Source organism: Octodon degus, unplaced genomic scaffold (assembly GCF_000260255.1).
Source record: "Octodon degus isolate 3935 unplaced genomic scaffold, OctDeg1.0 scaffold00011, whole genome shotgun sequence".
Lineage (NCBI taxonomy): Eukaryota > Metazoa > Chordata > Mammalia > Rodentia > Octodontidae > Octodon > Octodon degus.
The window spans coordinates 27,494,732-27,508,308 of NW_004524587.1; the positions used below are offsets into that span (position 1 = coordinate 27,494,732).

A 13,577-nucleotide genomic window follows, 5' to 3' on the forward strand; every position below is an offset into this window, starting at 1 on the left:
ATTTTCTTGGCATTTTGGATATTATTCCTTCCTTCTACATATGGGTACAGCCCCCTGAAATGAGCGTTTTAATGTTCTATTGTGTAAAGTAAGTCACAGAATTTCTTTGCGGTCAGCTCTTAAAGAAAGATCAAGTTAGAGTAATTTTTTAGTTTATATGAGCTGAAGAGGTTTCTGATTTCTATGATTATGGGTGGGCGTGTAGGGGAGCTAGGAGACAGAGGGTTATATATCAGAAAGACTTGCTTTTGGGGTTCATCCAATGACCTCCACTTCAAAGTACTCAGCATGCCAAAGTGCCATACTCTGCAGTACTGTTTCTCCTGAGCCCCAAAACTACAAACATTTCAATAGTTTGTAATATACCTTACATATTTAGAGATACACACACAAATTTTGTACCTGTTTATATATGCACAGATATGTCTGATATAAAATTTGGTAACATGATTGTTCAAAGACTTCCCCCTTCCCTCTCTCCACTGGGCAAAGTGAACCTTCTAACCCTGTAATTTTCTATTCTATTTTTAATTCCAGTGTATGCTGCTCACACTCGCTGGCCAGACAAATTCCTTTGCTCTTGTGATGCAGATGTAGGCTCAAGACTAAGGATAGAGGAAGTGGGAGGGGCAAACTTCGGCAGCAAAGGTTAAGACAATTTGCATAATACAGGCAGGATGGACAAGAGATGGAAGGAGAGGAAAGGGAGATGGGGGAGGGGAGAAAGGAAGTGGAGAAGAGATGGAGGGAGAGGCAGGAGAGGAAAGGGAAGGAGATCTTATCTCAAAATGAAACAATAAATGGTCAAAGAGGGCTAGAAATGTATCTCAGTGGTAGAACACTTGCCTACTATGTTCAAGGCTATGGGTTTACTCCCCAGCAAGGGGTGGGAAAAAGCGACCATGGATCTGAGCCACAGGGACTGTACAGGGTTATACACCAAGGGTATATACATATGAATTTTGTGGTGTATAGCCCTGCGCAAGGCATTTGGCCTCTTTGTGCCTTTTTTCCCTTACAAAGCGGAGATAACAGTAGCACTACACAAGTAGTTGTTAGGGCTAAATGACTTAAACATTAAATCATATTTATTTAATAACAATGGGAATTGTTTAAAACAGAACCTGGAAAAAAAAACCTACAACACAGAACCTGGGACATAAAAGCCTGAAGCTGCCTGTGTCCTGGAGCCATCAATTCATGGGTCCTCAATTATCTGCATGCATCTACTCACTGGTCACTCCCACGCAGAAGTACATGAGGTTTGAAAGCAGACTCACTGGACAGCCAGACCTCAGACAGCAGACAGCTGTAAACTGCCTCCAGACTTCGTGCCTGAACTTTCTCCTTGTTCCTACTCTCCAGGCAGGTAACATGAGTGTTTCCGTTTCTTGCTCCTCACACTTAGGCCCACTTTATTGCTTTCTGCCACTCTGAAATGCACTTTCTTTCTTGACCTCTCACCTAGACTCCCACACCTTCCGCATGGAGTAGTGTAGTCACTCTAACCTGCTCCCCTCGGCATGTGCCATTAGAAGACTTGTCTAAAATCTTACTTCATTCTACTCCTTCCCAGTTCCTACTGCTAATAGGACAAATCCGAATTCCCTGGCATACATTCCATGGTCCCCTAAGCCTGGCTCTACGGGGTCTTCAGCTTTGCTGCGCTATACTCACATCTTCTGCTGTTCTGGCTGAGGGTCTCCTCTGCCAATTACAATCTCCTTTGGGTCACTACCGCTGCCTTTACTCAGGGCTCTCCTGCAGCTTCAAGCACTTTCCTTTCCCAGACCTGTACCTGTCCAACTGTACCTATGCCTCAAGGATGGTTTCAGCCTCCCTTCCCCTAAAAAGTTTCCCAGATCACTGCATGGCAAGGCTGTGTTCATTCAGCCAGTGAGCCTCATCATCAGAAGGGATGTCCAGCACCTCAGAGGCCTTGATTCATATGCCTCTGGCCTTTTGCACAGGATCTGGCACAAGTCTCCATAGCAGAGGTACTGAACAATCAACATAGGATCTTTAGTGATGAAATTTCCTGTTTTTTCTCTGAGAACTGAGGAAGTAAAAATGTTATTCCATCTAAGGGATGTGTTTCAAAGACCTGCTATGTTCTGAACGTTATGCTGTTTGTAGGGGTATAGAGGTGATCCAAAGATGATGACCCAGGCCTTGATCAGAAAGATCTTAAGTATGAAGGGTTCTTATTCTAGCCTCCCTTGGTGGGCTTTAAGTGGCCTGGAAATCCCTGAAGTTGTCAGCAAAATTTCCTAGATATGTGCTATTGCACTTTTTTTCTGGGGAAGAAGCTGTTTTCTGGTGGCTTTTATTAGCTACTTCAAGGAATTCTAACTATACTACAGTGCAAGGCTCACGGCTCTAAGGACAGACATCCACACAATCCATTCATATACCAGTGCATAGCATAAGTGCTTAAAGGAGAGAAAGCACTGTACTGTTTCTGACTTGGGGGTGGGGAGTGGATTGGAAGAGAGAATGTTGTGAGCAGTTCCATGAATAAGGGAAGCAGAAAAGAGTGAAGGCTGACAGCAAGTCTAGCAAAGGCCTGAGACAGAAAAGCAAGGAGGATTTTGAATGCCCTTCTGTAGGAAGGGCTCAAAGCTGGCTGGTCCCACATAGGCACTGGGTATGGGGCTAAGCCTGAGTAGGAGGGGGTCTTTTCGTTAGAGACCCAGACACCAATCTGAGTGGATACTGCATAGAGTGGTTCATAACAAACAAATGAAAGATCTAGGTGACAGAGCCTGGGAAAGTAAGAGAAACAATAATTTGGAGGCCCAGCTCTGAGGCCAGGGCACTGGGCAGCAACAAGTGGCCCACTGAGGTAGCCCACACTTAAGAAAGCTTCACTTTCTTCCAATCACCTGGCTCACTCCAGCCTCAGGGCTCCTTGGAAAACTTTTATCTGCTTCCCACTCCCTCTTATCTTGTCTTACTTTCCCCCCAGTCCTAGTCATCATGTGAGGCTATGCAGTCACCTACTTGAAGACTTGTTTGCTGTCTGTCTCTCTGCAGAAGAGGCTCACTGAGGATAAGGAAAAGAGGAGAAGAATCTTGGCTTTCCAAGCTGACCCATGCCAGCAGGCCCTTAACACCCCTACTATGCTCCCAGGCCTGTGTGTCCACTATCAACAGAGGAGAATCAGTGCCACCCTGGCCAACCCAGCTTCATGTCAGCTGCTCCTGGAAAGCCCTTTTCCAGTTTCCAGTCTTGCTTCAACTTGAGTCTTGAACTTCACTTATTTCTCTGCTCCTCAGAGGGAGGAGCAGAGAATAGGGAAGAGGTGCACATGAGCTGGGAGGCCCTGTACGCCTATACTGACAAGGTACCACTTGCTGTAACAGGATTCTACTGAGATGGCTGAGCTCTCCAGGGAGTCCTGTGTGCTTTCCATCTTCCCTTCTATTGCCTTCCCACTTTCCTATCTGAAGATTGTCTTGCTGGGAAAAATCTCATCAAGAAGAGATGGCCAGAGAAGAGCCTGCTTCCCAGAAGCTCTACTACATAACCCTTAATATATCAGACTCCTAGAAATTCCCAAGTAATCATCTTTCTATTCAGAATAAAGTGGGAAAAAAATCCCACAGAACAGTTAATGTTTTCTAAAATGGAAGGAGAAAAGCATTTCATTCATACCTGTCTTTTCTGAGTTATACTCATGGCAGGAGACTCTGGGAAGCAAGAGCTGGCAGGGATCTCCAGTGCCACATGTATACGGGGTGTGTTGCTAGCCTTGCCTGTCATCCGGTTAAGTGACACTTGAGGGGAAGAGAAACCAAAGGCCTATGGCCTGCACCATGTCTGAAGGTCACATTGGGCACCAACTGCTCTTGGTCCCAGTGTCTGCATTAACTTAGAATGAATTACTATAGGTTAAGGGCTTGGCAATAAGTAGTACTCCATACACCACAGCCATTTTACTTTGACTGTTGCTTTCACTGTGAGGCGAATGAGACTCTGTGTTCCCTGGGCCAATGCTGATGATCTGGATGTCTCTGGAATGTCTACTTTCTCCACACACTACTCCTGCCATGCCTGCTTCTATATTCCCAGCACCAAGCTTGCTGGAAGCCCACAGTGAATGCTTAACAGAAGTAAGACTTAAAGAACAACTGGCACCTCTGTTTGCCTTCCTCCTTTCACAGCCCTGGTTCCACTGACCACAGCCAAAACCAGTGCCCTGAAGGGCAAGTGTTTCTATCTCAGGCTCTTGTGAAGAAGATAATAGGTCAGGCCTCTGTTAGCATCCCCCCAACATGTCCTAGGCCAGCCTGAACATAATTCCAGCTACCCAATTTCCTACAAACCTGGAGGAGCCAGTGCCTGAACCAAAGTGACTCTACCTTATGGAATTAGAATTTTGTGCATAAAATACTAAATTTTACATTTAAAGTTGTCTGTCACAGATGATTTATCAGGTGCACAGAGGCTATGATAGCTTTGCTCTGTAAGGGAGATGAATTTTAATATCTCTCTCTCTCTCTCTCTCTATATATATATATATATATATATATACACACACACACACACTAAAATTCATATATTTTTCTATGTATGTATGTATGTATGTATGTATGTATGTATGTATGTATCTATCTATCTATCTGCACTGCACAGTAACCAGGGACAGATACCACCCAAAATCTCCAATGCAGGCCCCGGTGTTTGCTGTGAGGCCATCCCCTGTCTCTTTTCATGGCTCTGGAGAGGACTGTAGGATTCTGTATCACAACAGCTGATGAAGTACTGCTTCTAGATCAAGTTCTCTAAGCCATTTTCTCTTCTCCCTTGTGGGTCTCCCCTTCCTTTCCTTTACTCTGTTGGTATAGCTGCACAGTTCAGCCTTTCCATGAATACAGACGTGTGAATAAGAGAGATTTTTGTATACTTAACCCATTTGTCACTTGTGAGATACCCAGAAACTTGATCATAACTCAATCCCTGTTCTAGGACACTGAATCCTATGGGAAGGAGAGTCTCAGATCTGCCTGGGAGAGGCTGCAAGCACACACCTTTGTGTGATATACAGGAGAGTGCGTCAAGTCAAATGGTGTCCCCCATCCCCAGAGGGCAAAGGCTATCCTAAGGAGGGGAGAAAGTAGCTAGCTGAGGTGAATTTGATCCAGCAAATACTCTTCTGCTCAGGTTAATTATCTGAGGATGGGTACATAGCCCATATTGTGGGGGCCTCAGGACAGTAACTAGTCTTGGAGTTTTGCTGTTGCTGGCTTTGCAGATGACCCTGGTATGGAAGTTTGCCTCTCATGGCAGTCCCTGTGTTTACATGGTGGATTAGCACAATGATTTATGTTGGTGATGGCTGCCATGTAGCTCTAATATGGAGCAGAGTCTCTTCTTGTTCCTTTGAGGAGCCTGGTATTATTAGAAGGAAGCAGTGGGGTTACAGAGGTAGTTCCTCTCCTCCTTATGCCTCTGAGCTCAGGGATCTGCTTACCTTTTTCTCCTTGTCACCATATTCGATGCCCAAAGTATCCATGGCCCGGACAATGGCTGCCAGAGATTGAATGGTGTTGCTGTAGACCACAGGCTTGTACTGCTTCACGTCTTCTCCAGAGAAGCCATCTTCATGGATGATCCTGGGGAAAAACCATACATGCCACACCTGATGAGTGCACTGTCCTGTCCTCACTCAATGTGGAGAATACTAGGCACTGAAAGCCTTAGCGCCACACCTCCAGTTTCCTTGGGTGAGGGTGAGTGCCCCCTGGGAGGAATTATTGGGCTGCTGCAGTAGTGCCGTATAATGTGAAAGAATACAACCTACCTGAATTACTGAAAAATAATCTGAGAAATAGAATATTGAGGAAAAAACCCAGCTTGTTGTGCTGACTATATACAATGAAAGAAAAGAGATGCTGATAAGTATTTTAAGTATTTGAAAGTACTTAGAATAGGAGGAACAAACAATGAGTGCTCAGTACTTGTTAGCCACTGATATTTCAGGCAAAGCTCAGGGTCGTAAGTATGTACTCGGGCATACTGCTGAAGATCCTTGCAAGAAGTCTGCAAATGAATAATCTATTTTTTCTTTACAGAAAACCCAGTGGTTATTAATGAAGGTAGGATGAGTTGCTTAAAATGAAAAAATAACCATTGTCATTGTCAATAGAAAAGTCAACAGAAGATGTTTCCCTTCTGTAATTCCTGGCTGGGATTCAATCACCAAGTCACCCTTATTTTGCTAGATCTCAGCAGTGGTGCAGTGGCCATGAAAAGGTCAACACAGTTCTCAGAGGGCACGCGGCCCTCACTGGTGGACCCTTAACACATATTCATTGCTGATAAGGATTGGAATAAGATAAAAAGCTAGAAAAGGAAAAACCATGTCAAAGTTGTAAAGAATCCCTTTACAACTGAAGTCCTTGAGAAAGAGCAAATAAAATTTAAGACTAATACTTAACATTAACTGTTTCTCAATAAACTGTAAACTCTTCTATGTCAACACTTTTCAGACCAAGATGGGATGCTATGGGTAACAGGCACGTCAGTACAGTCGCTGATCCCTTACTTCCACCTCACGACCCCTCTTCTTTCTTTCATCACAGTCAGAGCAGGAGAACACTGCTAACAATCATTTTTTTTAAAAAAAGAAAAAAAAAAACCAGCTTTATTGAGCTATAATTTACATATTATACTATACTATCTGCCAATACTAAGTATTATAATTCAATGCTATCCATACCCAGGGATCTCATTATCAACTCAGAACTATGCTGAACCAATCATTGGATTAATTTAATAGTTACACACCCTTAATCTCAGCATCATGCACGCTAGATCTAGCCATCTTCGAAAAGTCCCACCTATAACCTCATGAGGCTTGTGGGGGAGGGAATCTTAATACAAGCCATAACAAAGGGACCCAGTAGGTGTTTACCAGACCACAGTACAGGCAAGGAACAGCCAAGAAGAACTCTGTGGCTCACTGAGATGCAGAGAAAAGAATCAGAGTTAAGAAGGTTGAGGCAGATGGCTTTGGAGAGAAAACTGCAGAGAGCGCTCTAGGCATCTATCTGCTTACGCCCATCTGAGTTTTTGGCAAGTAGTTGAGACTCCTAGCTGAGCACAGAAATGGCACCAGTGAAAGAGGGAGCTGCAGGGAGCTTACAGGTTGAACATGTTCTAGAGCTCCCGTGTACTGGAGATGGGCACGTTCTAGCCAGAGCAGACTGTCCTTGCAGTCTGCATTTGGCACAGACCCCAAATGGCTCATGCCATGGTACAGGGCTAAATTAGCCCCAAGGCTCTGAGAACTGTCCTAACAATGCTGAAAAACAAGCCTGGAAAAAAAAAAAATCAAGCTGACCCACAAGCAATTTAACTGCTTGATAGAATAATGTCAGTACTCTTTAAATGAATGTGACAAAACCCAGGCAGTCAACAGGATATGCAAATATCACTGTCCAATGAAAAATTCCTAGATATACAGAGAAGCAGAAAAGTGACCCCTACGTAGGAGAAAAATTAGTCACCAGAAGTCAGAGATGTGACAGAAATGACGGAATTAACAAAGCATCTACTTTAGCCAGGTATGGTGGCACACACCTGTAATCCCAGCACTCAGGAGGAAAAGGCAGGAGGATTATCAGTTCATACTATAGAAATGATCCCTGAAAGTATAGCTTTTGGGATTACCAGTCCCATGCCAGTCTAGGGTACATGAAGAATTCAAGGCCACCCTGGACCATGTAGTGAGATCCTATTTCAAAACCTGAAAAATTAAAGGATACCAAGAATCTAATTAGGAAAGAAATGGCATATATAGAAAGAGATGATATACAGTAGATGAGATAAAAATTTCACTGTATGATTAAAGGAAGATCAGACACATAGAAAATTGGTCAACTTGAAGCTGTAGCAAGAAAAACTATTCCAATAGAGGCAAGAAGAGGAAGAGGGCTGAAAACATACTAAACAAATTATATACATACATACATATATATAATATATATATATAATATATATATGTGTATATATATATATAATGTACATAACAGCAGCATAAAGAATAAGAGGGAAGAATGCTGTAGAAAGACTCATGATGGGAAGTTAGACATCATTGTAAACACACTAAAGTAATCACTGAAAATCGTAAAGGAAAGGCAACTGTCAACCAGACTCTAGAAGTAGCACCTGAGTAGCGTGTGTGTGTGATCTATAGATTCCCAAGGTGTGATGTGCTTCCCAGAAACCAAGGAAGGGATTCTATGGCATTGCCCTGGTGCCTGTTAGGCTTCCTTATACCTAGGTTGGGACTCTCACTTTTCCCTCCTATGATTAATCTTTATGCTCACCTAACAAGGTACAAAGGGTACATTCTTTTACGATGTCCAATTGACAAAAGAGGAAATCAAGGTTGTGTGAAATTAAATAACTGGCCAATTTCTCTCAATGGGTTAGTGGCCAAGCCTGGAATAGAACCCAGGTCTCCAAGTTCATAGTCCTGTCTACCACACCTCAAGCCAGACACTGGACTAGGCCTGGCAGGTGTCACCCTGGTGCCTGGTGTCAGCTGAGGTGGCTCCAAGTAAAGCAATTCCAATTGAGGTTTGCAGAAATGATGCAATTTGGGTAAAACTGCTCAAGACATGATTATTAGTCTTATAACTTATTCAAGCTGGTTAATACGAACTTAAAACTGGGCTAGAATTTTATAAAATTCTAGAAATTTATTTCCGGAATTTTATATCTTCGTTCTTTCCCTAAAATAAAAAGCACTCACTCAAGACTAGAAAATTCAGGCCATACAGAAAAGAAGAAACACTGTTCATAATTTCACTATGCAGAGAAAAACAATGAATATTTTAGTGTAAAATCTTCCATGTCATTTTTTATATAGTTATTTTTTATTGAGAAATAAATATGAATGAGACAGTTTCACAGCTGATTAATAGGACAATTTTGATAGTCAATACACTGTACATTGTTATCTTCTTAGTGGTTATCCATAGTACAAGAAGCAGACAGGATATTCTGTCCAAACACTGTTAGTACACCTCTTTCTTCTCATTGAGTTAAGTGAAAGTAGCTGTAAATTTATCCTATTTTGTATATATAAATACAAAATGATCTTTCCTTTGCATCCTTTTTTAATTTTAATTTTTTGTCCTGTCAGAGATGAATATTCTATTGGCATCTAAATACTATAGGTGTTTGAATTCAACTAAACAATCTAACACTGTCTAGCAGTCTGTAATATTAGTGGGTTATCCTCAGAAGTTATTGACTTGAGCCTTTTACAGCTCATCATATTAATATGGATTTACTTTATATACCTCGTTTTTATACTTTTCTGCTGGATGGTTAAGACCAAGATATAGCAAGACCTATATACCAAGAAATGTAACTTTTGTATCTGATAAGGTCAGCCAAGTACTCTCAGGATTTATCCTGCATTCCATGTCATTTTATAATGTCACATTCCTCCTTTTTTTCCTCCCAGCATTGATTTGAGGCGAATATCCTTAAAAGTATCAAGTAAAGCCCCTTTATTTTTTCTGTCTCCACATCATTTCCTGAGAAGCCACAGAGCAGTGGCCACAGCTTAGGCAGCAGACAAGCCTGAAACAGTGCCAGCTCTGTCACCATAGAGTTGTGTGTCCCCAATGAACAACTCAACCTCTCAGTCTTGATTTCTTCATCTGCAAGGAGCTGTTGGGAGAAACAGTAAGTACACAGCACATGGCAGCTACGAGTGCTGGTATTTTCTTTTTCAAGCCAAAGTCCTCCGAATATAATTTCTGTCGTTTTTGCCACTAAAAAAAGCAGATCAGTAACTGTGGCCAGTGTCTGAAGGTTTACTGGCTGTGTCAAATGCTTAACATGTTACATTCATCTAACTGCCAAGACAATCCTGGAGGATAGTAATCATTTTCTCTTCCCCGATAAGGAAACTGAGGCTTAGAGAGGTCAGGCTGCTCCTGTGAGGGCACACCACCACTGTGAGGCACAGCAGCATCTGAGGAGCTGCTTGTGACTGGCAGGTGGACACTGAGGCAGGGCTGCTTTTTCCACCCTGGGCCTAAACCCAGGTTCCAGAGGCTCCTGAGGTTGCAGTCCCCCTCCCACTGCAGTGTCTGCCCACTGTTTGAGGTAGGAGAGTTGGGGAAGGAAAGGAAACCTTTGGGTTGAAGTTGGAGAGGCCCTCAGGGGCTCAGTTTTATGAGATGATCCATTTCTGAGTCTTGGAGGCATGCCTTGGTCTTGATTTGGAAAGCAGTAATGGGCTTTACTAAGGTTTTGTGAGAGGTCTCAGTAACAGTCACTGGAATCTCACACTGCAGCAGCCCCAGATAGAAATGTTGAGTGGAAGAGTACAGAATCAAGTACCAGAGACATCAAATGATCCCCAGATCTAACCATACCTGAAGTCAACTTTATCTATACTTTGGAGTAATATAAGTTAATAATAACTCCTTTCTTGCATAAGCTAATGTGACTTGAATGTCACTCATAATCAATAGTCATTCTTAAAACACTTTATAACTTGGTAATAATAATCAGAGATCATCTCACAGTAGACTGACATTATTATTATTTTTTTAAACCACCAGTCTGTCAGTCCTTGGCATCACATCTTGCCTGTGTCTGCTCTTCCTCCCCATATTACCTGGTATAACAGTGGGCTCTGGAGAGCACTTGGTGAAAGTGGAACTTAACTACCTAAGCCAGGAACATATACAGGCACAAGACTTGCTTCTCCAAAGAGCTCACTAAAGGAGGCAGATTCCCCATAAAAGGAGAGGCCAAGCTTTGGGTGCTTTGGGGACCACCCAAAACTCAGGGACTCTGAGAGGTATTCCAGGCCAATCAACCAGAAGAATCAGGGGGAGGAGCAAGAGGTGTGACCAGGCAAGGGCTGACTCTGCAGGCCTGAGCATTCGACTTTGGACAGAAGCTGCCAACTGGAATCTGGAAACCTGGCAACACTGCTAGGTGAGGTGATCTCAAGTGGAAAGAGGAGAGGGAGGGTGTTGGCTTGGCTTAAGCAGGTTCAAGCTCTCTGAGAGAAGGCAGTCCAAGAGGGAATCACGCCTCCCCCTCTATGTCCTGCTTGTCTGCCTTGTGGACCCTGAAGAAGCCCAGACATGGGCTCCCTTTACTTTCTACTTCCCCCTCACAGTGCAGGACCACATAGAGCTGCAGGAAGTCTCTCCAGGCACAGTGGCCTTATATGGTCACAGAACCCTGAGAGCTGGAAGGGACCTTGGATGATAATCTGGCTTGGCAGCCATTCTCCTTTTCTGACAAACAGACCCTCTGAGACTGTGACAAACGTACCATCACATACTTTGCTCCTCAATTTCTGGAAGTTCATGAACACACAGGAGTGGCTTAAGTGCTGGGACACATGATTTTCCACTCCATCTCCAGCTGAATTAAATGTCCCTGCCATTAGCAGCATCACTTTGCACGGTCCCATTAGTGGCCCAGATTGTGTGTGTGTATGGGGAGTTCTGGAGCCAGATACTGGCTGTGTGGTAGGGTAATTTCCCTAGCTGCTTGGTGGCTTGGTTTTCTCAAAGGCTTCCTGCAGATGGGAATAGGAAGAGTAGCCATCCTCACTGGGTCCTGGACAGGATTAAAAAGATGAAGGGGAGTGCCCAGGACAGTTAGCACTCAAGCAGTGTTAGCTATTGGTATGACCTTAGATTTGATAAGTGGGGTGGTGGAAAAAAGCGTAGTCATGTGTTTGTTGCCTGGAAGAAATCGATGTGAAGCAAGAGGAGGGGAGCTGGGATGCACTGGGAGAAGAGAGAGAGAGAGAGAGAGAGAGAGAGAGACAGACAGACAGACAGACAGACAGACACAGAGAGAGACAGAGAGAGACACAGAGAGAGAGGAAGAAGGGAGGGGAGGGGAAGGGAGAGAGGAGAGGAGAGGAGGGGAGGGGAGAAGAGAGGTGAATGGCAGAGGGGCATTCTCTGGACTGGAGGAGTATACTCTGCTCATTTACCAAACAAACATCCTGAGAGCCAATGCAGGTAGAGAAGCCAAATTTCCTGATCTGGGTTGTCATGGTGATGTTGTGAATAGGTATATGAACACAGATGGAAATGCACACAGTGGTGGGTGGAGCTAGGGTCAGGGTTCTGTGTTTTGCTCCTGCAACCACCAATAATGGATTCCAGTTATCAGGAAGACTGAATCAGCAGTAGGGATGTAGTCCTAGTGCAAAGTCCCCTCCAGAGAAAGTAGGCACCAATCAGTCTGGTCCCACACAACATTTTTAACCACAGAGTAAGATGACAGTACATTAGTTAATAAGGCACAGGCTACAATTAGGGGGTTCTACAGAATCTATGAGAAAATGGGAACCAGATGGAAATGTAAAATAAAAACACCTGTTCAGTATAACATGTGTCCCATCCGGCCATATTTATAAAATTGTATGTGTGCATGTGATCGTGTGTGTGTGTGTGTGTGTGTGTGTGTGTGTGTGTGTGACTGTGTGGGTGGTGGTGGTTGAGACTGAGTGGAAGAAGAAGGAGTGAAGAAGAGAGGAGGATATCGGAGGACAAGTAACAATATATCAAGCATTACTTCTGAGTGGTGGCATTCTGTACTTTCTTTTCTTTTTTTTTTCAGAATTTGAAAGCTGTTATGTAAACAGTTTTGCTTTTCATAAAGTTTTTCCAGGTGGCATTAGATGGTTTTGTGGGTAGCTAGAGCTTGCTCCGATTACACTACAACTCTAGGACAGCTCAGCAGTGCTAAATTCCACATTATTAATACTGTATTACGATATATGATTTATCCTTTCATAGCAATACTAAGAGACCTGCACTGAAAAAATGAGACAGCATTTTTCAAAAAGGGGATGACAAAGCTACTACCAAATTTTATTTTTTTTATCAACTGTCAGCAAAAGCAGCAGATGACTTACTCTATTGCAGTGAAAAGGCCCCCAGATTCTTGATCTACTATGAATCACTTCTAGAAAATACTTATTTGTAGAGACTCATACAGAAGATGACCCAGGGCAGCTATATACATTTTGCCTCCTAATCAAACCGATATGGGTCAATATAACAAATTACTCAAGATAGTGACATTCCAATTAAGGATTTTCTGGGGCTCTTTCTCTTCCCAAAACAAATGGGTTACAAATATTGAGAAATATTTAAGTACTGTATAGAAAAATAAAGGTCGTCATTATTTATAATGTAGCTCAAATTTATCAATTATATTAGCATGCAGTGCTACAAGCTGTTTTTTTACAAACACCAGCTGTACTACGCTTTTAATTTTATATTTTGGAGAAGTTTGTGTTTTTCTAATAAAAATGATCTCAAAGCATTTTAATTTAAGGGGTGGGGACATAGCTCAGGGGTATAAGTGCTTGCCTGGCAAGGCCCCCCGAGTTCAATCCCTGGTACCGCAAAGAAAAGAAAGCAAGCATTATAATTTAACTTCTGTTTTTAAGAAACAAAAATAATTTATGCTGCAAATCCAAGTCAATGGCATCATATCCACTCTACCAAGTCAAAAAGTTAAAAGCATTACACATTTTTATTAAATAACTTTTATAATA

The 13,577-nt window shown here is 42.9% G+C and overlaps 1 protein-coding gene across 2 annotated transcripts in view; it reads right to left on the reverse strand.

Annotated features, from left to right (window-relative positions):
* The window catches only part of Gnao1 (G protein subunit alpha o1), a 193,329-nt gene that overhangs the window by 84,391 nt on the left and 95,361 nt on the right, over positions 1-13,577 (reverse strand). For both annotated transcript variants that reach the window (XM_004625979.2, XM_004625978.3), the window contains exon 3: positions 5,478-5,619. In XM_004625979.2, coding sequence (XP_004626036.1) covers positions 5,478-5,619 — 142 coding nt within the window. The remainder of the gene's footprint in view (positions 1-5,477; positions 5,620-13,577) is intronic.